We start from the raw sequence: 23,368 nt of genomic DNA, 5'->3' as shown, positions 1-23,368 counted from the left end.
TTATGACAGGTCTACACTTCTTGTTCAGACCAGTATGTAGGACTGATGGGATTCATTTCTCAAGGCTACCACTGTTTTTGAGATTTTGAGATCTGGATAATTTGTAACAACCAGCAGAAGATAATCTTTAAGATGCAACTTCAATAGGGTGTCATTTGGGTGCAAATAACCAGATTAATAATCCTGCATAAATTCTGTGATGATTTTGTAAAACAGTAATTTTTTTCAAAATAAACATAGTATAAAGCTGTTGGCTTTATGTTTTACCGTGAATATGTGATGTTTGCTGCACTTTCCGCATGCTTTGATGTGGTCCAGGCATATACCTGCCAGCTATATTAACAGTTTCTTGAAACCTGTCTGTAATATGTGAAAACCGTAACATTGATTGCAGCAATACATCCCTCAGAATGGTTTCCTCATTCATTTCCTGCCAGTTAGTGAACATTTTAAGTGTTAAAGAGTGTGGGATGGCCATAGGCAATGTAGCATGGAGAATATGGAACTAGATTATAATCCACAAGTTCTTGGCTCCAACCCAATACATGACCCTAAAAAAATCACTTCACCTGCTTGGGTGTCAACCGTAAGAAATGATGGAAACAGTTGTAATACTGTAAGTGCCTTGGGATGGTGTTAGTTACAGAAAGCCATACAGAAAAGTGGTGTTTATAGCAATAGAATAGAAGTCACTAATAAATGAGCAAACCCAAGAGATTGTTCTTTTGGAGGCTTGGTATCTCACACTTTATATGAGCACTGCCCTTCTACCATGTACAAAGTTTCTAGTCACAGTTCTGGGTTCACTTATTTTTCACATGTCCAATGAAGTGGTAGCACTTGTGATTCTGAGGGTGGGTTTGTGCTTCTAATGAGGCAACACTTCTAACTTAGAAGCTTGCTGGTAACTGCAAATCTTATTGAGCTATTTTGCACTTTTCTGAAGAGTTTTTACAAAGCTAGGCAGACAATTTTAAGAGTCTGCATAGTTAAGTCTTGGTACTACACAGCTCCATGTCCTTCAAATGGAGACCTTCTTAAGGGTCCTGTAAACTCCCCAAAACCTTACCAATTTATTAGACAGTTTAAAAGAGCACTATTTAGGTATTGCTCATCTCAAACATTTCCCAATCTGAAGTAGGACTTATTAAAAGTCAGGATTCTGCTTTGGGGTAATGTGATGCACACATTTTAACAATTGCCAATCAGCCACAGAACTGCAGGCTTAGATATGAAGGTGTGGTGTTACTAAATCAACTTCACACATACTCTCTCTGCTAACACCCATCATGTAGAAGTGCTATCAAGACCCTGTTCATCTGCTCTGCTGCTTTCCCCGAGGAAAGTCTTATTTCACCTACCCCAGTCCATCAGCTAGAAACCAGAACCAGAGGGTGTCCTGAATGAAGTGACAATGTGGTCCTGAGGAACACCAACAATATCCACACACACTTTTGAGCTTATATGTGAATGCATGCTCGTGTGTGTGTGTGTGTGTGTGTGTGTGTGTGTCTGTGCATAAGAGTACCTCTACCTATGTCTGTACTCTGCCTGCACCATTTGTGACAAAGACGAGCAACAACTAACTGGCATTGCCTGCTAGGTTCCTGTTTTTTTTTAGCAGATGTTTTCACAAAACACTCTCACTTCCTCTTTTACACCTGTGGCTCTTGCACATTTTCAACAGTAGCTTCTTTATCGGTCATCAATAAAACAAACTAGTAACAGCATTACCTGCCATCAGTGGAAACATAGTTGGCAATGACATCTTTAATATTCATCAGCAGAAAGTCATTTTAAAGACTTATAATCAGTAACTTCTTTATCATTCAACAGACGTTAACATTTGTCCACAGACAATTTCTCCACTGTTTAAAATCACAAATCAAACAATTCAGACCTGATTAAAGTACACATTGTAGACTTTCATTTAAAGGGATTTGAATACATTTCGGTTCCACCATAAAGACATGACAGCACTTTCTCTACATAATCCCCCCATTTCACTGCACCATAATGTTTAGGACACAGCAATGGCAGGTCTATTAAAGCAATCATATTTAGTCCTTTGTTGCTTATCCCTTGTATGCAATGACAACTTGAAGAATGTGATTCGTAGACATTATCAGGTGCTGAGGATCTTCTCTGGTGATGCTCTGCCAAGCCTCTAATGCAGCCATTGTCAGCTCCTGCTTGTTTCAGGGGCTTGTCCCCTTAAGTTTTCTCTTCAACATATGGAAGGCCTGCTCAGTTGGATATAAATTGGGTGACTGGCTTGGCCAATCAAGAATTTTCCATATTTTTAGCCTTGAAAAACTCCTGAGCTGCCCAGGCAGTATGTTTGAGATTATTGTCTTGTTGTAGGATGAAGCGCCATCCACTGAGTTTGGAGGCATTTACTGGATCTTGAGTAGAAAAGATGTTTCTATATACCTCAGACTTCATCATGCAACTGCCATCAGCAGTTTCATCAGCAGTTTCATCATCAGTAAAGAGAAGTGTGCCAGTACCTGAAGCAGTCATACATGACCAAACTATAACTCCACCACCACCATGTTTAATAGATGAGGTGGTCTGATTTGGATCTTGGGCAGCTCCTTTTCATTCCACACTTTGTTCTTGCCATCACTCTGATGCAGGTTCATCTTTGTCTTGTCTGTACACAAGACTTTTTTTTCTGAATTCTGCAGGCTCTATTAAGTACTTTTCTACAAACTGTAATCTGGCCATCTTGTTTTTATAGCTAACTAATGGTTTGTATCTTGCAGCGTGGCCTTTGTATTTCTGAAGTCCTCTGCAGATAGTAATTTCTGACAAACATATCTGCCCCCTGAAGACTGTTTTTGATCTGTCAGACAGGCATTTGTGGCTTTTTCTTTACCGTAGTGAGGATTCTTCTATCATCAGCAGTGGAGGTCTTCCTTGGCCTACTAGTCCTTTTACGATTACTGAGGTCACCAGTCCATTCTTTCTTCTTAATGATATTCCAGACAGATGATTTAGGTAATCCTAAGGTTTTCCTGATGTATTGAATGGTTTTATTCTTCTTTTTCAGCCTCATAATGGCTTCTTGAACTTTCATTGGCATAGCACTTGTCCTCATGTTGAACAATGGCAACTACAGACTCCAAAGGGCAAGCAGAGGTATGTTATGAAGCAATGAAACCCATCTGAGTCATTACAAACACTTCTTCAGAACATTATGGTGCCCTGAAATGGGGGACCATGTAGAAAATGTGTTGTCATTTCTTTATAGTGAGACTGAAACTTGTGCAAATCCCATTAAATGAAAGTCTGCAGTGGGCACTTTAATCAGGTGTGAATTGTTTGATTTGTAATTTTAAACTGTGCAGCAGAAATCAAGGAAAAATGTGTGTTTGTTCTAATGCAGGGCATTACTGTATATGCTGGGCACTGTATTCCTAGCATCAGCAGAAAACAGCCAATAATATTTTTAGTACTTTTTACCAGGATACCAATCGTGACAGTTTTGTTACTCATCAATAGAACATTGTCAGTGATATATTTAACACTTGAAAATACTAAATGTAATTGACCATCAGATTGCAAAAACATTTACATTAAAAAGACTAAAGACTATCCTAAACAGATTAATAAAGGTATTATTAAAATTGTAAGACAAAATATCACTTAACTTGAACATTTACAAAAGAGCCACAAAATACTAGGAAAATACTGCAAATCAAAGAAGAGTATATGAGAAGTTAACAGAAACTGAAAAAAGGAATTGATATTGACACAAAGGCAAACAACAAACAATGTTTTCCAGTATTAATTAAGTAAAATGCTAAAAAAAGATCATCGAAGAAGCCTTACAGGTAACTCATAATTAATTAATTAATTTGTTATTTAGTTGATAAATTAATTAATTAGTGATAATAATTACATTTATATAGCGCTTTTTCTAAACTACTCAAAGAACTTTACATAGTGGGGAACCACTTCAATCACCACCAATGTATATCATCCTCCTGGATGATGTGACGGCAGCCATTCTTGAGCCAGTTACGCTCACCACTGTGATCAACAGGGAGCGCCACAGAGTCCTAAATCCCAGACACGAGTGCACCGATACAGTCCTGGGTTCAAAACACAAATTTTTATTTAAAAAAATACACGCAGCACAGCAATATATTTCTCCCTTCATTTTCATCTTCTTCTTTCTCTTCTCTGCTACTTCTCCCAGGTGAGAGCTTACCTGTTTCCTCTCCCGTCTGATTCCCTTGGATAAGGCATTGCGGTTCCTTTTATTGAAGACTCAGGAGTACTTCTGGTGCCAGGGCATTGCCCGATGGAAGCACTTCAGGGTCATAAGGAAGTCCCATAAAGTAGGGACTACAACTTGCTGCATAACCCTCTTGCAGCACCCACGGACCCCAATAGGGCTGCCTCACTAGACTACAGTTCTCACTATTCCCTGCATACTGAAGTCAAAAGATGCTGCCATGCAGCTTGGTGGAGCATATAGCCTTGATACAGAGCCTCCCATGATCTCTCCATTGTATTGGCCTTCTAGCCGGTTAAGGAAAGAGGGCCAATCCTGGCAGGGACACCAGCCCATGCGTGTTATCTATTACACCACACATTAGTTTTTAAGTGGTGAATGTAAATGAAGGTTAAGGCTGTAAATATGCTGGAAAAGCCATCTAATGAGACATGGCCTTAAGCCATTGCATCGTTGTTGGTGATCAGGAAATGCTGGTGGTGTCATCAGCAGATTTAACAACAAAGTCACAGGTGAAGAAAGACTAGAGTGGATGGTTCAGTACAGTGCCATATGGGGTACCAAAGCAGAGGACTGAGGAAGTGATGCTGCTTATCTGCACATGGAGGAGTTTGCCAGTTTTGAAATTTCAAAATCAATCCAAATGAGGAGAGAGAACAAGGTTCCAAGTAATTATAGTCCATGTAAAACTAGGGAAACTTTAATCAGAAATAACTTAGAAAAAGACTTGAATGAAAATGATGTAACATCTAACATGAGTTCATGAGAGGTATATCCACCCAAGCCAATCAAAGTTTTTACACAGGCAACTAGAAGGGTATACTAAAGAGAAATAAGTAATAAAATTTAATTAGGCCTTCAAAAAGCCTTTGGCCTTTGGCATGGTTCTGTACTGAAGATTTCTTTGGAATTTAGAAGCCATTGGCCTAGGGAAAAGCTTGCATAACTCAAAGTCTGCAGTTAGTTCATCAATTGGTGACAGAGAGTGCAGATATTAAAAGAACACTCTACATGGGATGAGGTCTTCAGTGGAGACCCTTTAGAGTCTATGATTAAATTTCTATTCTTTTTAATTTACATTATGTTGACACCCCTTCAAATTATAGACTTCAGGTGTTTCTGCTATACCCACTAGTCTATAAAATCAGCAAATACTCTCCACATACAAACACAAGTTTTACTGAAGAGCTCAGTGACTTTAAACAGGCCACTGTCAAAGAAAACCACCTTTGCCACAAGTCTGTATATGAAATTTCTAGTCTGGTAGATCAGCACTGGTCAACTGTAAGTCCTATTATTGTGAAGTGAAAGCCTCTAGCAGCACCCACAGCTCAGCTCAGAACTCACGTAGCATGGCCAGCAAGTGCTGAAGCACATATAAATCACCTTTCCTCTACTGCATCACTCAAAATGCTTCTGGGAGCAACATCAGCACAAGAACTGTCCATGGCTGAGCAGCTGCACATACTGTAAGAACACTGTGCAATGCCAATGTTGGCTGTAGTAGTGTAAAGCAGGCAGTCACTGGATGAATCACAGTTCACTATCTGGTAGTCTAATGGATGAATCTGGGTTTGGTGGATGACAGAAGAACGATACCTTCTGGACTGCTTAGTGCCTTCTATAAAGTTTGGTGAAAGAGGGATAATGGGCTGGCACTGATTGCAAGGGTATGGGCTAGGCTATTTCATTTGAGTGAAGGATACTGCAAAAACATTTCTGACAACTTTGTGGCAACAGATTGAGGAAAGCCTTTTCTTGTTCCAGCATGAGTGAGACACAGTGCACAAAGCCAGGTCTATAAAGACACTGACGAACTTGAGTGGACTGTGCAGAGCCCTAATCTCAACACAACGGAACAACTTTGGGATAAACAAAAGTGCAGATTACAAGCTAGATGTTCTCACAATTACTCTCTTTGGCTAAATGGGGACAAATTCCCATAGATACATTCTAAATGCTTGGAACAAGTACTGAAGTAGAAGAAAACAATTAAAAAAAGACCTGGATAATCTTCAAAAGTGGCAAGCACATGGAAAATGCAGTTTAATGTAGCCAAGTGCAAAGGGACATGTCTAGACAAAAGGTGCATTAATGATAAATGAAAGACGAGGCTACATACAGAAAACAACTTTAGAAAAGGATTGAGAGGTTTATTTTGATACGCCATTCCTGTTGCCTAAGCATGTACAGAAGCAATCAAAAAGGTAAATAAAATGTTAGGTTATATTGTAAAAAATTTTAAATATAAATCAAGAAACATTGCATTTAGCATGTATAAGCCCAAAATAATTTGCAGTTTTGTCCTGTATGATAGGTGAACCACTAAGAGACATTGCAACACCCCAAACCCCAGACACAACCATAATGACTACAAGGTTTATTTGTACACATACCTTACAAAAGGTTTCTATGTATAGTACAATTCTCTTCCTCTCTCCTGTCCTTCTTCTTCCCCTCCTCCAGACAAGCTTCATCCTCTTTTACCTGATTCGGACTCGGCTGAATGAGGTCGAATGGCTTCTTTTATCTCGGACCCTGGAGTACTGCCAGTGCTAGGGCATAGCCCTGTGGAAGTACTTCGGGTCAAATGAAAGACTCACAAGGTGGGGATCGTGGATCCCTGAAGCACCCCATGGCAGCACCTATGATGGACACAGTAGTTAGCACTACTGCTTCATGCATTAAGTAACCTGCACCTGGACACTGTGTATGTGTAATCTGCATGTGCCCACTGCACTGGCAATCGGAAGGTTGCCAGTTCAAATCCCATAAATGCCAAAAGGGACTCTGCTCTGTTGGGTCCTTGAGCAAGGCCCTTAACCTGCAATTGCTGAGCGCTTTGAGTGGTGGGAAAAGCGCTATATAAATGCAAAGAATTATCACTATGGCTGCATGTGTTTTCTCCTAGTACTCCATTTTGTCTCCTACATCCTAAAGGCATGTTTGTTGAGTTAACTGGTGATTATAACCTGGCCCTGTGTGGGTGTATGTGTGAGTGGTCCCTACAATGGACTGACACATCACCTAGGGATTCCATTTCTATCTTATGTGCAATCCCGCCAGGACAGGCCCTCATAACCCTAAATTGGATCAAAGAGGTTTGAGAATGTTTTGTCATCTCTGTGAGCTACCAATAGGAAACAACACTGTTATTAGCTATCAATAGAAAGGTGTCAATATCATCTGTTAACCAAAAGGAAACTGTCAATGCCATCTCTTTCACTTGTAAACAGAAATCTGTCTCTGATGCTTTATTTAACTTGTGGTCAAGAGCATGTTATTTCACATGACTGAAGATTCAAATATTTGTGTATTTAATCCATAGTACTAAGGATGTCAAATAAGAAGATGCCCAAAACTGACTCCATCTACCGGTTCACCCATGTCACATCAGCACCTTTTAAAAACAGCTTAGAGAGAACTGGGACTTGTCTCAAAACCACATTGAAGGCTCATTCTCATAAGATTGCTGGAAAATCTTTTTTCTTGGATTCACATTAAGTGTGGTTTTGTTTCTGAAACCCTTGCCCTTTTTTCTGATCTCATGCTTTTATTTTACATTGTTAAAAAGGACGGCTTAGTGAGTTTACTTTCATGTGTGCAGACTACAATGAAATTCTTACTTCCATGTTTCCACAGCCACACACTGCGTCTGAGGGTCACTTTCCAGGCACTGCTAACATTACTGTCTATTTTTTCCTCTGAAGCTCAAAGATGATGCCCACTGAGAGCAACTTAGCCCCACCTCTTTCAATTGGTACCATATTAAACTAAGAGCGCCTGGAAGATGGCGTCTCAGTCTCGGAAGAGCAGTCCAACATAACGGAGCTTGCTGACATGGACTCGCTCAAGAGAGTGGAATCTTTCGACAAGCCACAAAGGTTAACCCAGTAGTCCAGTTGGCACTCCAAACCTTTCTTTGGGATTCCTCTGCTTCCTTTTACCTTTACAACCATATAACAGTAACAATAATACAATACACACGCACAAAAAGTATATACAGAGAGTGTAATGTATATATACAATTTTAAACTACCAGCCAAACACAAGTAAGAAAAAATATTTTTACATTTTTTGATCTCCTGTTATACATGAACCTTGAGCTCCTTTCCTCTGTTTTAATGTGTGTCTGAACCTCTTTTCACCAACGCTCCCTCTCTCAATCCTGCAAATCAGTGGTCCCCAACTCCAGTCCTGGAGGGCCGCAGTGGCTGCAAGTTTTCATTCTAATCCTTTTCTCAATTGGTGACCAGTTTTTGCTGTAAATGAATTCCCTTTTCTTTCACTTTAATTGGCTTGTTTTTAAGTTGTATTGCCCTGAATTTCTTCATCGTTCCTCTGAATTGCTTCATTTCTTTCCTTAAATGGCACCCAAACAGAAATGAAACGTGGAGTAAGCCAACAGAAGACCAACTAAGTCAGGGTCTCAAACTCCAGCCAATTTTACCCCAACCAGTTGCTTAATTAGACTCTGATTCTTGTTGTTAATTAAACACATTCTATGATTCCATGTTTTGTTGCTGTTCTCATTGTGCAATAGCATACATTTCCAAAATTATTGATTTTCTCTTTTTTTAAGAGCGATGATAAAATGTTTTGTGGACCTGAGCAGATCAGCATTCCTGAGACCTTCACCTTTCTTTATTTTCAGATATTGTGTGATGGACACAGTTTGCTGGTCATGTTTTGGCTCATTTTATATCTCATTATTGTTTGACAGCTAATTAAGGAAAAAGAAAAGGGTTAGAATGAAAACCTGCAGCCACTGTGGCCCCCCAGGACCGGAGTTTGAGACCACTTCTGTAAGGCCTGCTTCTCAGACTTGTTTCAATCACAGTGCATTGTTGTCATTGTTCATCTTACATTCTAGCCCTTTGCAGTTCTTAGTTAGATAGATAGATAGATAGATAGATAGATAGATAGATAGATAGATAGATAGATAGATAGATAGATAGATAGATAGATAGATAGATAGATAGATAGATAGATAGATACTTTATTAATCCCAAGGGGAAATTCACATAATCCAGCAACAGTATACTGATACAAAGAAACAATATTAAATTAAATAGTAATAAAAATGAAAAAAATTAAAATAAAATTAATGTTAGCATTTACTCCCCCGGGTGGAATTGAAGAGTCGCATAGTGTGGGGGAGGAACGATCTATTTAGTCTGTCAGTGGAACAGGACAGTGACAAAAGTCTGTCACTGAAGCTACTCCTCTGTCTGGAGATGACACTGTTAAGTGGATGCAGTGGATTCTTCATGATTGACAGGAGTTTGCTTAATGCCCGTCGCTCTGCCACAGATGTTAAACTGTCCAACTTTAATCCTACAATGGAGCCTGCCTTCTTAACAACTTTGTCCAGGCGTGAGGCGTCTTTCATCTTTATGCTGCCTCCCCAGCACACCACCGCGTAGAAGAGGGCACTCGCCACAACCGTCTGGTAGAACATCTGCAGCATCTTACTGCAGATGTTGAAGGATGCCAACCTTCTCAGAAAGTATAGTCTGCTCTGACCTTTCTTACATAGAGCATCAGTATTGGCAGTCCAGTCCAATTTGTCATCCTGCTGCACTCCCAAATATTTAAAGGTCTGCACCCTCTGCACAGTCACCTCTGATGATCACAGGGTCCATGAGGGGCCTGGGCCTCCTAAAATCCACCACCAGCTCCTTGGTCTTGTTGGTGTTAAGGTGTAAGTGGTTTTAGTCGCACCATTTAACAAAGTCTTTGATTAACTTTCTGTACTCCTCCTCCTGCCCACACCTGATGCAGCCCACAATAGCAGTGCCTTCACCGAACTTTTGCACGTGGCAGGACTCCGAGTCATATTGGAAGTCTGATGTATATAGACTGAACAGGACCGGAGAAAGTACAGTCCCCTGCGGCGCCCCTGTATTGCTGTCTTTGTATATGCCCGGGCACCGACACTTGACATTTTGTTGTTTAATATATACTAGCAACTGTACCTGTCAAAGATAGGTAATAGAAGAATTAAAAACATTTGGTATCTCATTCTAGCACTCTTGTGGATGACAGAAAACATTACGCTTGGGCACAGACACCGGGCATTTTGCTGTTTTATATATACACTAGCCATGGTACCCGACAGTATGTGTGTGTGAACGTCTCTTCACCAGTGCTCCATCTCTCAAACTTGTTCTTATATTCTTCTCAAGGCGCCTTTCTCGCCTCCTGTCCAGTTTTATACTTTCCTCTTTTGAAGGCGACGCTCTCAATGTGCCTCCTACGCCTCTACTCCTCCTTCGTGCACTTCACAATCGCACTTCCTCTTTCAATAGCGTCACCAAAGCCAAACTGACCAATCAGACTGCTTAGAACTGGACAAAAAGACTTTACTGTTTTATTATATATTATAGTAGATAATATAGGTATATATACATTATATATATGCAAATGTTTGTACACTGTATATATGTATTATATGTGCCTAATAATAATAATAATACAGTATCTGTTGTTATCATTGGCTGTTACAACCTGTGGACAGAAACTGTCTCTGAATCTACTGGTGCAATTACCAATGGTTCTGTACTATTTGCTAAAATAAAGGAGTGAGAAAAGCGACATTGCAGAATGGCAGATGTCTTTAATTATCCTGTTTGATTATCTAAAGCTATGATTGTTGTGTATGTTCTGAACAGAAGGCAGGTGAGTGCCACTAACCCCCTGCAGCGCTTTACCATCTTGACCTGGCTCTATTGTGCACCTGTCGACATTAATGTGAAGAAATGGAGAAATCTGCACTTTCCTCAGAAGTCTGAGGAAACAGAGGTGTGGGTGAGCTTTCTCTACAATAGCCTTCTTTATGCACACTTCAATTTATCAGTGACAGCCACTCCATGAAATATAAAGCTTCTCTAGCGCCTTCAACACCATCCAACCTCTGCTCCTTAGGGATAAGCTGACTGAGATGGGAGTAGATTCACACCTTGTGGCATGGATTGTGGACTATCTTACAGACAGACCTCAATATGTGCGTCTTGGGAACTGCAGGTCTGACATTGTGTGCAGCAATACAGGGGCACCGCAGGGGACTGTACTTTCTCCGGTCTTGTTCAATCTATATACATCAGACTTCCAATATGACTCGGAGTCCTGCCACGTGCAAAAGTTCGCTGATGATACTGCTATTGTGGGCTGCATCAGGAGTGGGCAGGAGGAGAAGTATAGGAAACTAATCGAGGACTTTGTTAAATGGTGCGACTAAAACCACTTACACCTTAACACCAGCAAGACCAAGGAGCTGGTGGTGGATTTTAGGAGGCCCAGACCCCTCATGGACCCTGTGATCATCAGAGGTGACTGTGTGCAGAGGGTGCAGACCTATAAATATCTGGGAGTGCAGCTGGATGACAAATTGGACTGGACTGCCAATACTGATGCTCTATGTAAGAAAGCTCAGAGCAGACTATACTTTCTGAGAAGGTTGGCATCCTTCAACACCTGCAGTAAGATGCTGCAGATGTTCTACCAGACGGTTGTGGCGAGTGCCCTCTTCTGCGCGGTGGTGTGCTGGGGTGGCAGCATAAAGATGAAAGACGCCTCACGCCTGGACAAACTTGTTAAGAAGGCAGGCTCCATTGTAGGATTAAAGTTGGACAGTTTAACATCTGTGGCATAGTGACGGGCATTAAGCAAACTCCTGTCAATCATGAAGAATCCACTGCATCCACTTAACAGGATCATCTCCAGGCAGAGGAGTAGCTTCAGTGACAGACTTTTGTCACTGTCCTGTTCCACTGACAGACTGAGGAGATCGTTCCTCCCCCACACTATTCGACTCTTCAATTCCACCCGGGGGAGTAAATGCGAACATTAATTTTATTTTAATTCTTTTCATTTTTATTACTATTTAATTTAATATTGTTTCTTTGTATCAGTATACTGCTGCTGGATTATGTGAATTTCCCGTTGGGATTAATAAAGTATCTATCTATCTATCTATCTATCTATCTATCTATCTATCTATCTATCTATCTATCTATCTATCTATCTATCTATCTATCTATCTATCTATCTATCTATCTATCTATCTATCTATCTATCTATCTATCTATCTATCTATCTAAAGCTGCTCACCCTCTCCACAGCATACCCTCCCATGTAAATAGCAGTGTGGTATGCCAGTGATGCATCTAGCGGTCATCAAGAGAAATTATGAGACCTGAGGAAGTCATTTCATTGACCACCTGTAATTGTGTGAACCTTTTTCCCACAGTGATCACGAACACCCTCAGTTGAGCTTTACCATCAGTTACACTTAGCTGGTGGATTAACACCCTGAAGCTCTGGATTGGTTGGCTCAGAATGGAGTCATCATATTGAAAGGTCAAAGTCAGGCAGGCAGTCAGATGACCAACAAGTGAAAAAAATATTAGTCCTCTGGCTTTCTTCCCGTATGTCTGAAACATGTGTTTTAGGCTCATGGATGACTGAGTGTGACCTGTGATAGAATGCCACACCATCCTGAGTTAGCTTCCACCAGGAGGGCCTCTGTAATACTGAAATTCTTAAAGATAGCAGATAGACAGTTTGAAGTAATGAGCTTCACCCACCTACATTCTGTCTTAAATGCCAAATCTCAATTAAGCACCCAGAATTCACTTAAACATCAAACCTGACTCTCAACAAGGTTTGCTCCAGGGGTGCCGTACAATGCTTGACCCTGCGCTCTGACCTCCAAAGGTCATGTGAAAAGATAATTTCCCCTCTGGGATTAATAAAATATATCAAAATCAAATGTCACAGGCATCAAAGTCCAGATAACTATAACCATCTTGATCTGTTATTAATAGAATCTCAACAAAGACGAGTAAATTCTTAATTACTACATTCTAATCTCAATCACTAATGAAGGTGAAACCACCAACAGCACCACTACCTTAATCAAAGTAAAACATTTTACTGTCAAAAGACTTCACATCCACATAAATGTTAATGAATAATCAGCAACAAACTATCAATGCCTAATCCCTTCCCATTTACGCTGTTAGCAATACTGACATATTTGCTAGTGACATCCATTCTTGATGTCAATATGAAGTTCACAAACATATAATTAGTTTGGGCAGCACAGCGGTGCAGTGGGTTTTGCTGCAGCTTCATGAACTCAAAGTCTTAAAGGTGTTGGTGAGCATTTTATTTTAGAATAGCCTTCTTTATGCTCACTTCAGTTCAACAAATCTTCCACCTTGTTGCTTTCTGTGTTGAATTTGCATGTTCTACCCATGTCCATCTGGATTTTTCCACCCACTTCCTCAAAGAAGTGTATTTTAGAATAACTGTTGATTGTAAATTGCCCTGTGTCCTCATGTGCATAAGCGGACCCTGTGATGGACTAGCATTGATCCAGGGTTACTTTCTGCTTAGCACCCACTGCTGTAAGGATAGTAGGCTTTGGTCCCCCACAACCCTGAAATGGATTAAGCATAATAGAAAATGATCTGTAATGCCACCTCTGTCAAAAATAACACCATTTTAGCTGCTAAAGCAGGTTTCTCACGGGCGTGTTACCATCAGTAACATCTCAATCAGTAATCAATAAAAGATGGAGCCTAATGTAGCTATGAATGACAGTGTAAGCTGCCGGCAGCCACAGGCAGTACTCATGTGGAGGCTGCAGTGGGGCCACACTGCTGGGTGCGGGCTGCAAAATTGCAAGAATCACTTGATGACATTTGACAGGAAGGCTGCAATGAGTGCGAGAGCATGTGTGGGTTTTCAATATATCTGGCTTATTTTCAGATCGGGGGTGGTGGGGGTGGACACATCGTATTTAGACATCTTTTCTAAAACAGAGAAATGCCCCCAGAGAGACAGTGAATGTGTAGAGTGCTGGAGAAAGAGCATCAGCACGAGGGAACATGAAGGGCAACATGTTAAAACTGGAAAATTTTACTAGGCGTGAACTCTACTGCGGTTCTGGGGTCTCAGATGACCTTAGGTCACTTGACTAAATGAATCTCCCCACCCATTGCAGAAGAAGCTACTGAAGAAAATGGTGAGACGTAGCTCTACCAGTAATGTGACCTGTTCTGAAGGCACCAACCATACACACCCAGAATTACCCTTTGCCGGCTACCCAACGTAACATTCTCCAATCTGCTTAATCCAATAAAAGAGCAAACAGTAGAGCACTGAAGCAAATAGGCATGATATCTAATAGGTAAACCATGGCCCACCATTAGTTTACGTAAGGAACCCTCTCTCAGTGCCCCAAAAATACTTTTTCCTAGTGCCAGAACTAGCCAGACTGGTGTGATCTCCACCAAGGAAGCACTCTGCTTTGATCATAGCAAAACATCCAAGAGACAGAACCCAGCCAAAATATGGTGATATCTAGCAAGAAGCCAAATTCCTACATTCTCTGTCAATAAAATTCTTCTCTTTCTGCATTAGATTAATAACTCGTGAAAGGTAACATGACCCAGAGGACTTCTGACCCAAAAAAGTACAGTATGGACAGCTCGACAGTGCTTACCACAGCCACCACACCGAGGTAATATTCCATTGGCCTATAGACAGTAAAATGGGAAACGTATTGCTTTTAATGAGACCTTGACTTTAAATCGTTGTGATATGTGCCAGTTTCATTCCCCCAGTATAATGTTAACAATAAAGACCATTTAGGGAAGACAAACATGCACCCTGCTAATAAGTCAGTCATGCCTCTCTAAATTTACATGCACAGCCCTTCCAGCCCAACACTACTACCCAGTAATTTCCCATATATGCTTGGCCTCCCTTACTTCTCAGCCATCTGTCCCACTTGGCTGCCAACACCTTTAATGTTTATGAAAATCAGGCAGATAATGTAATGAAAAAAAGAAGCATTGAAAACCCCCCAGGGACAGGAAACTCAGCACAGTTTGTTTGGTTGTGCCCCTGATTTGCATTTCAGTGCAGCCACGGGGACACATGCTGTACACATTCAAGTGTGTGAGACCTGCCCCCCATCTCCCTGCTGTATATTACACAGAAGCCAACTATAAAGCCCTTGCTTAAAATTTCAGTTTTGAACATGTGGAGCACAAGTGGTCAAAAGTAAGCCCCCTCCCAAAGCCCACTGCTTTAGGTAGACTTTGAATCATTTTCTTATAACTTTTACTTAGACTAGCCAAAGAGATTCATAAAACTACCCATAACAGTACAGCCAGGTGCAGATCATGGTAACCGACAAAAAAAAATTTTCTGACCTTATAAACTTCTCCATAGGTCCCTCCTCCAACACGCAACAAGATTTCAAAGTCCTCCTGGGGATCCCGAGTACAGATGTCCAGCGCCACTTGGTCCATCACTTCTCTGGCATGGCCCTTTCACCCCAAAGTGAAGTGGCTCGCTGAGCCGTGGCAACTCAGTCCTCTCCCTCTCTCTGCCTCTGACTCATTTGCATCTCTTTGCTTGATTTCCTGTTGATGGAGCGAGAGTGTTCATGCGTATGTGTGTGTGTGTGTCTGTGTGCACATACATGTGTGTCCCACTTTGAGTTGTGCTCGCATGCACTCTGTACTTTCCAGCAGCTCAGCCAGACAGTACTTTGCATTCTGGAAGGCAGGCTAGTTGCTGCCCAGGTTCTGGGGTCTGTTTTTAAAGTTCCAGTCCCTAGTAGAACAGACTGTTTTAATTCTTTCATATGACTTTTGGAGTTTGAACTGCACTTACATTATATACCGTACTTCCCTAAGTGTAATTATATACTTACATTCTCAGCAGGTGATCTATAAGATGAGAGCTACCTGGGGTTTTTAGGATTAGGCATGATTAGTTTGTTAAATAGTTATGCTCCAAAATAGTCTTTGAGAAGCAATTAAAAGTAAAGGACTCCACTATTACAGTTATCTCATTGCACATAATCTGAGGGTATGGCAAAACATAGAGCACCCTTTAAGCAGGAAGTAGGGGGAGAGGGAATGGACACATCACATCATATTAAAGAGCAACAGACCACTAGAAAAAAGCAACCCCTGATTTGGATAGCTGAAATTCTTTAAGAACAATGCTTGTAAGATAAAGTAGTTCAGCGTTATAAACATTACTTTATATACATTAAATGGTCTTTCAAAATTGAACCCATATTTGTTAAAACTAAACAGCAAGGATTGTCATGATTAGCCGAGGACAGTACATAGAAGTCTAAGAAATCAGTAGCTTAAACAACAGGATAAGACAAGCTTGAATAAGAAATAAAGTCAAAGCCAAAACTGCCCTGAAAAGAAACTGATAAAGAAACAAAAAATCCTTCCTTTTTCCAATCAACGTTCAGACAATACTAAACATGCAGTTTGTTGTTAAAAAAGATAATGTCACATGCACTTACATGAACATAGCACGTGTCCTGGCAATGTGTGGCACCATGACCATCCATCCATCCATTATCCAACCTGCTATATCCTAACTACAGGGGCACGGGGGTTTGCTGGAGCCAATCACAGCCAACACAGGGCATAAGGCAGGAAACAAACCCCGGGCAGGGTGCCAGCCCACTGCAGGGGGCACACACACACCCACACACCAAGCACACACTAGGGACAATTTTAGGATCGCCAATCCACCTAACCTGCATGTCTTTGGACTGTGGGAGGAATCCAGAGTACCCGGAGGAAACGCACACAGGCACAGGGAGAACATGCAAACTCCACGCAGGGAGGATCCGGAAAGCAAACCCGGGTCTCCTAACTGCGAGGCAGCAGCGCTACCCACTGCGCCACTGTGCCGCCCACACCATAACCACCAAAACCCAAAATGGCAAAGCAAATAACATAATTGTCACCCAAAATTGGAAAAAAATAACATTGCCCTAGCACTGAGTTTCTCCATTGTTGTTTTCTGTGGCTCCTCACCAAACACACACACACGTTAGGTTAGTGGGCAACCTTAAATTGACCCTGCATAAAACAGTGTGAATGAGGCTGGTTTCTGCCTTGTGCCTGATGCTGCTGGAATAGACTTAAGTGCCCTGCATCCTAGAACTGAGTTAAGCTGTGTAAGAAAGACAGATAGAGACACTTAAAGTGTAGGGGCATCCAAAGGCAAAATATCCATATAATTAAACTTAAGAAAAAAAATATGTTGTATTAACAGCATTTCAAAAAAAACATCTTTTCAGAAGAGTTTTAATAGAGACTGATCAAAGATGGTAGTACCTTCAATTTTGAGTACTTCCAGATGGAAAAGGCGGGTCCAGGTGGCATCATTGGTGTTAAAGCTGTCGATCTTCCTGTCTGCAGAGGAAGAAGAGAAAGAGTGTTAGTACACAGCGTCAACCCGTGGAACAGCAGGGAATTACCATGGCTAGAGCCCTTACACTGCCCCCTATGTGCATGTGTGTGACAGCAAGTATGATAATGGGTGGATAGTTTGGGAGAAAAAGCCCCTCTTGAAACAACTGGGGGAAGTATGTAGTAGCTTTAGTTTTTCTATGTGAGCACAACTATGGGCAGAAATTTAACTATACTGTATATAACAAGGGGGAATATTATAATAATTTTTATTATTACCAAATTGGTCTGGTATGAGTGAAGTAGACTGGGTGGGTTGGCACCCTGCCCAGGATTGGTTCCTGCCTTGTGCCCTGTGTTGGCTGGGATTGGCTCCAGCAGACCCCCGTGACCCTGTATTCGGATTCAGTGGGTTGGAAAATGGATGGATGGATGGATGGAGTGAAGTAGAATAAAAAAGACTAATCTAAGTTACTTGAAACACACTGCAATATTAAAATAACGTTATTTATTGACTTGATGTTATTCTGAAGAAATCAGGTGAATAGGATTGGCGAGCTTTGCTGCGCTGAATGGTCTGTTCTTCTCAAATCTTTTTCTAATGTTCTGATCATAGAAATGTAGGTCAAGTAAAAGAGATTTAGCATTGCTGTTATTGTCATTACATAATGTCAGTGTATCATCATAACCACAAAATTGAAAAAAAAATCAATGGCTGATACAATTAGATAAACCTTCAGATGTGCAGAAAATAGCTAAGCAACAGAATGTTTTAGCAGTGACTTTATCTTGGACCATTAACCTACAATGGTTTTGTCATGGGTATGATGTTAATCTACATGCAGCACTGCAAACAGGTCCTCCAACTTGCAGGGAAAACATGGGGCTTGGTGGCAGGATTGGCACTCCAGCCATCATAAAAAACCTCACACTGTTTCAGTGTTGGTGTGAGGTGTCACTCGCTGTACTCGTGTCCCACTCATGTAGTGGGTGCAGCAACGTGATATCAGTTCTATCTTTTTACCTTGGAACCACCAGAGGGCACTAGTTCCTCCTTACTTTATAGAAGACTGTAGCCCAAAGTCATTTGGAAACCATTAGGAAGACAGACTCCAATTTATAAAACTTGTGAACACTAGAGTGTGACAGCCTTGCTTTAGACTGATAGAGCTGGCGAGGAAGTGGTTCTCCTCTTTATGTAACTAGATGGCAGTAGCTCCACTTGATGTATTATGGGAATGTTACAGGATTTTTATTGAGTTAATAGCTCAAATACTGCAAATGAGACTTCTTAATGATTGAGAGCCCTGATGTCAACATGCCTGAGAAGAATTCATGGAAAAAAATTGTGCTTGAAAGAAAAGTGGATTAGCATTGTTTCAGAAAAAAAAGGTCTTGCACCAGGTTTAGTGAAGTGTAAGCAAGTATTAAGCTCCTACTTTTAGATAACACAATCCAAGGCACAAGTACAAAATATTATGCATGTACGTCAGAGGGTCACCCTCCAAATACTCCCCAGGTATGTAGTTCCACCTCGGGTTGACAGGAGAGCACTGACGCTAACTATGTTCTCTTCCTCTTCCCCCAACAGTACCAAGAAACCATTCAGTGAGGGCAATTGTTTCTCCCCCTTCCAGTCCCTGGGTCATAAAAGCATGACTGCCCAGGAGGAGGCATCACTTTATGACTGAGCAGCTGACAAGATGGAGGTCCTCTATTACCCAAAAATAATCACATTTCACAGGATTCTAAGAAGACAATCTTGTGTGTGTTTATTTTAAATATTATTTAGAAGTAAAGGGGGTGGGCCAGTTTGGAGTCCCAACATTTATTTTGCTATGACATGTCATTCCCTTGGACTAGCACAAAAGATATAGAAACATATTTTCCACAAATATTTTGTTTGCTATTAAAAGTATCAGCAGGTAAAGTACAATGCTAAAGTATCTATCTATCTATCTATCTATCTATCTATCTATCTATCTGTTACACTATGGCTTGTACGGTCTTTGAAACCTAAATGTGACTAAATCTATGTTCTTATCATCTATTTGCCATATGGCAAGTTTTAGAAAAGGGGATTATATTATTTGGATACAGGACATTAAGTGTGTTGATGATAATGACGAGAAGGCAAAACAATGGCCTTGTTTCTTCTAGTGTGATTTCCCGTGAGGAACTCTTATACTTAATGAATTAGAAAGTGACAAAATACCACAGGCTGTTTGAACTTAGAGGACTGGAGGATGGTTTAATTCTCAGGAAGGAAGTGTGACCAGCTGTAGAAGATGAAGGAGGAGTGTTCAAAACCAAAAGACACTAGTAAGATTTTAAAAGTCATGGACTGAATGTGAATGCACAAACTTGTCAGCACAAGTGACTGTTATATCTCATTCTGTCTGTGTCACTTTCTTTTTTCATTCCCTTACAGGTATAGCTGTGTGAAAAAAGAAAGAAAGCACATGTACATAAGCATTCACAGCCTTTGCCATGAAGCTCAAAATTGAACGCAGGTGCATCCTGTTTCCCCTGATCATCCTTAAGATGTTTCTGCAGCTTAATTGGAGTCCACCTGTGGTAAATTCAGTTGATTGGACATGATTTGGAAAGGCACAGTCCTGTCTATATAAGGTCCCACAGTTGACAGATCATGTCAGAGCACAAACCAAGCATAAAGTCAAATGAATTGTCTCGAGGCACAAATCTGGGGAAGGTTACAGAAAAATTTCTGCTGCTTTGAAGGTCCCAATGAGCACAGTGGCCTCCATCATCCGCAAGTGGAAGAAGTTCGAAACCTCCAGGATTCTTCCTAGAGCTGGCCGGCCATCTAAACTGAGCGATCAGGGGAGAAGGGCCTTAGTCAGGGAGGTGACCAAGAACCCGATGGTCACTCTGTCAGAGCTCCAGAGGTCTTCTGTGGAGAGAGAAGAACCTTCCAGAAGGACAACCATCTCTGCAGCAATCCACCAATCAGGCCTGTATGGTAGAGTGGCCAGACGGAAGCCACTCTTTAGTAAAAGGCACATGGCAGCCCAGGCTTCATGTTTGGAGGAAACCAGGCACTGCTCATCACCAGGCCAATACCATCCCTACAGTGAAGCATGGTGGTGGCAGCATCATGCTGTGGGGATGTTTTTCAGCGGTAGGAACTGGGAGACTAGTCAGGATAAAGGGAATGTGATAAAGGCTGTGAATACTTATGTACATGTTTTTTTATTTTTAATAAATTTGCAAAAACCTCAAGTAAACTTTTTTCATGTTGTCATTATTGGGTGTTGTGTGTAGAATTCTGAGGAAAAAAAATGAACTTAATCCATTTTGGAATAAGGCTGTAACATAACAAAATGTGGAAAAAGTGATGCACTGTGAATACTTTCCGGATGCACTGTAGGTCTTAGAATATTGTACAGAGTACTATACATAAATAACACACATTTAAAATTATTACTAAATGCCCCCACACTTTATAGAGATATGCAAGAAGCGGTATTTAAATTTGAGTCTATGCTCTTGTATGTACTGCTGATGTTTATTGAACTCTGGATTAATCGATCACTGACTGGACCAGTTCCATAGACTTTAGCTCAGCTTTTGTTGTAATTTCTTGTAGCTCTTCTGACCAACCCAACCAATGTTGTCACACATTTTCCACATAGATGAATGTTTTTCTGTTTATATCTACTGTATATTTCTATGTTATATTTATATTCTACTTTTTATCACAATCTCTCATTTAATTTAACATCATTTTTGAACTACAGTTTCTTGTGAAGACCAATTTATTGTCTCATACGCATTAACAAGACAACATTCTTTCCAAATTCAGATTTCTTGATCCAAAATGTATAATAAACATAACCCCAGAAACAGGTAGGCCATCTATAGTCCCTCTCGCTCTGCACTTTCTGTCATTGTTACCAGATGAGTCTTTAGTTGAACTAGAAGAACAGTGATGGACACTGATTGAGCAACACATGGCAAGGACAGGAGTTATTCTGAACAGTCAGCATGGGTTCAGAAGAGGGAGGTCGTGTTTTACTAACATGTTGGAATTCTATGAGGTTGCAACAAAAGCATACGATCAAAGAGGAGCTTATGATATTATTTATCTGGACTTTCAGAAAGCATTTGATGAGGTGCCACATGAGAGGTTGGGCATCAAGTTAAAAGAAGTGGGAGTTCAGGGTGATGTTTTTAGATGGGTGCAGAATTGGCTCAGACACAGGAAGCAGAGGGTGATGGTGTGAGGAACCTCATCAGAACTGGCCGATGTTAAGAGTGGTGTTCCACAGGGTTCAGTGCTAGGGCCATTGCTATTTTTAATATATATAAATGATTTAGATAGGAATATAAGTAACAAGCTGGTTAAGTTTGCAGATGATACCAAGATAGGTGGATTAGCAGATAATTTGGAATCCGTTATATCATTACAGAAGGACTTGGATAGCATACAGGCTTGGGCAGATTTGTGGCAGATGAAATTTAATATCAGTAAATTTAAAGTATTACACATAGGAAGTAAAAATATTAGGTTTGAATACACAATGGGAGTTGGAAAATCGAGAGTACACCTTATGAGAAGGATTTAGGAGTCATAGTGGACTCAAAGCTATCAACTTCCCAACAGTGTTCAGAAGCCATTAAGAAGGCTAACAGAATGTTAGGTTATATAGCACGATGTTTTAATTTCCCCTTGGGATTAATAAAGTATCTATCTATCTATCTATCTATCTATCTATCTATCTATCTATCTATCTATCTATCTATCTATCTATCTATCTATGTGTGGAGTACACGTCCAAGGAGGTTATGCTCAACCTTTATAACACACTGGTGAGGCCTCATCTTGAGTACTGTGTGCAGTTTTGGTCTCCAGGCTACAAAAAGGACATAGCAGCACTAGAAAAGGTCCAGAGAAGGCTGATTCCAGGTCTACAGGGGTTGAATTATGAGGAAAGATTAAAAGAGCTGAGCCTTTACAGTTTAAGCAAAAGAAGATTAAGAGGAGACATGATTGAAGTGTTTAAAATTCTGAAGGGAATTAGTACAACTGATCGAGACTTGTATTTTAAAATGAGTTCATCAAGAACACGGGAGCACAGTTGGAAACTTGTTAAGGGTAAATTTCGCACAAACATTAGGAACTTTTTCTTTATACAAAGAACGATAGACACTTGGAATAAGCTACCAAGTAGTGTGGTAGACAGTAAGACGTTAGGGACTTTCAAAACTCGACTTGATGTTTTCTTGAAGGAAATAAGTGGATAGGACTGGCGAGCTTTGTTGGGCTGAATGGCCTGTTTTCGTCTAGATTGTTCTAATGTTCACTCTACTTCGCTCAAGAAACTGTCAGCCACTTAGCTGGTTTGGAACCACTGTATTTTTTTTTAAATGGTCTTAATTGAGTTTTGGATGGCAATAAGAAGCAAAATTGTGGACTTATATCTAGGTTCACGTGTCAGCTGCTGATATTGCCATTCTCTTTGGCTTATGCTAAACGAGTCTTTTTTTATTTGAATGAGAAGACAAAGCAGGTAAACAGTCTGAGTTACTACACTGTAGCTAACAGACCGATAGCAAAACAGGCCATCAAATATCAAGGTTTTTTGTGCTACATTTGGAAATCACCAAAACCTCCTGTACCATCATGAATGTTAAAAACGAATGGTGACATAAACGATATTAATGGAAACTGGAAAAGTACAAACGGGAAAGTTGTTGACTTGAGTAAGGACGTTCTGTTAAATGTTCGGCTCCTAGGCTTGAATTTGCTACTTATTAGGTATGTGATTCAGTTTTTTGATGCTTGGATTTACTGTATGTCACACATATGCCCTGCTTTTGAATGTAATTAGAAACGTCTGTGTATACC

At 40.6% G+C, this 23,368-nt stretch overlaps 1 protein-coding gene across 1 annotated transcript in view; it reads right to left on the bottom strand.

Annotated features, from left to right (window-relative positions):
* The window catches only part of LOC120540307 (mitogen-activated protein kinase kinase kinase kinase 5-like), a 123,277-nt gene extending 107,626 nt beyond the window's left edge, over positions 1-15,651 (bottom strand). Inside the window, exon 1 of the mRNA XM_039770951.1 lies at positions 15,475-15,651. Coding sequence (XP_039626885.1) covers positions 15,475-15,573 — 99 coding nt within the window. The 5' untranslated portion in view covers positions 15,574-15,651. The remainder of the gene's footprint in view (positions 1-15,474) is intronic.
* Positions 15,652-23,368: the final 7,717 nt, after the last annotated feature.

This window comes from Polypterus senegalus, chromosome 12, assembly GCF_016835505.1.
Source record: "Polypterus senegalus isolate Bchr_013 chromosome 12, ASM1683550v1, whole genome shotgun sequence".
Lineage (NCBI taxonomy): Eukaryota > Metazoa > Chordata > Cladistia > Polypteriformes > Polypteridae > Polypterus > Polypterus senegalus.
Note: the sequence above shows the minus strand (reverse complement) of the source record. Positions and strands in the feature narration are given on the sequence as shown.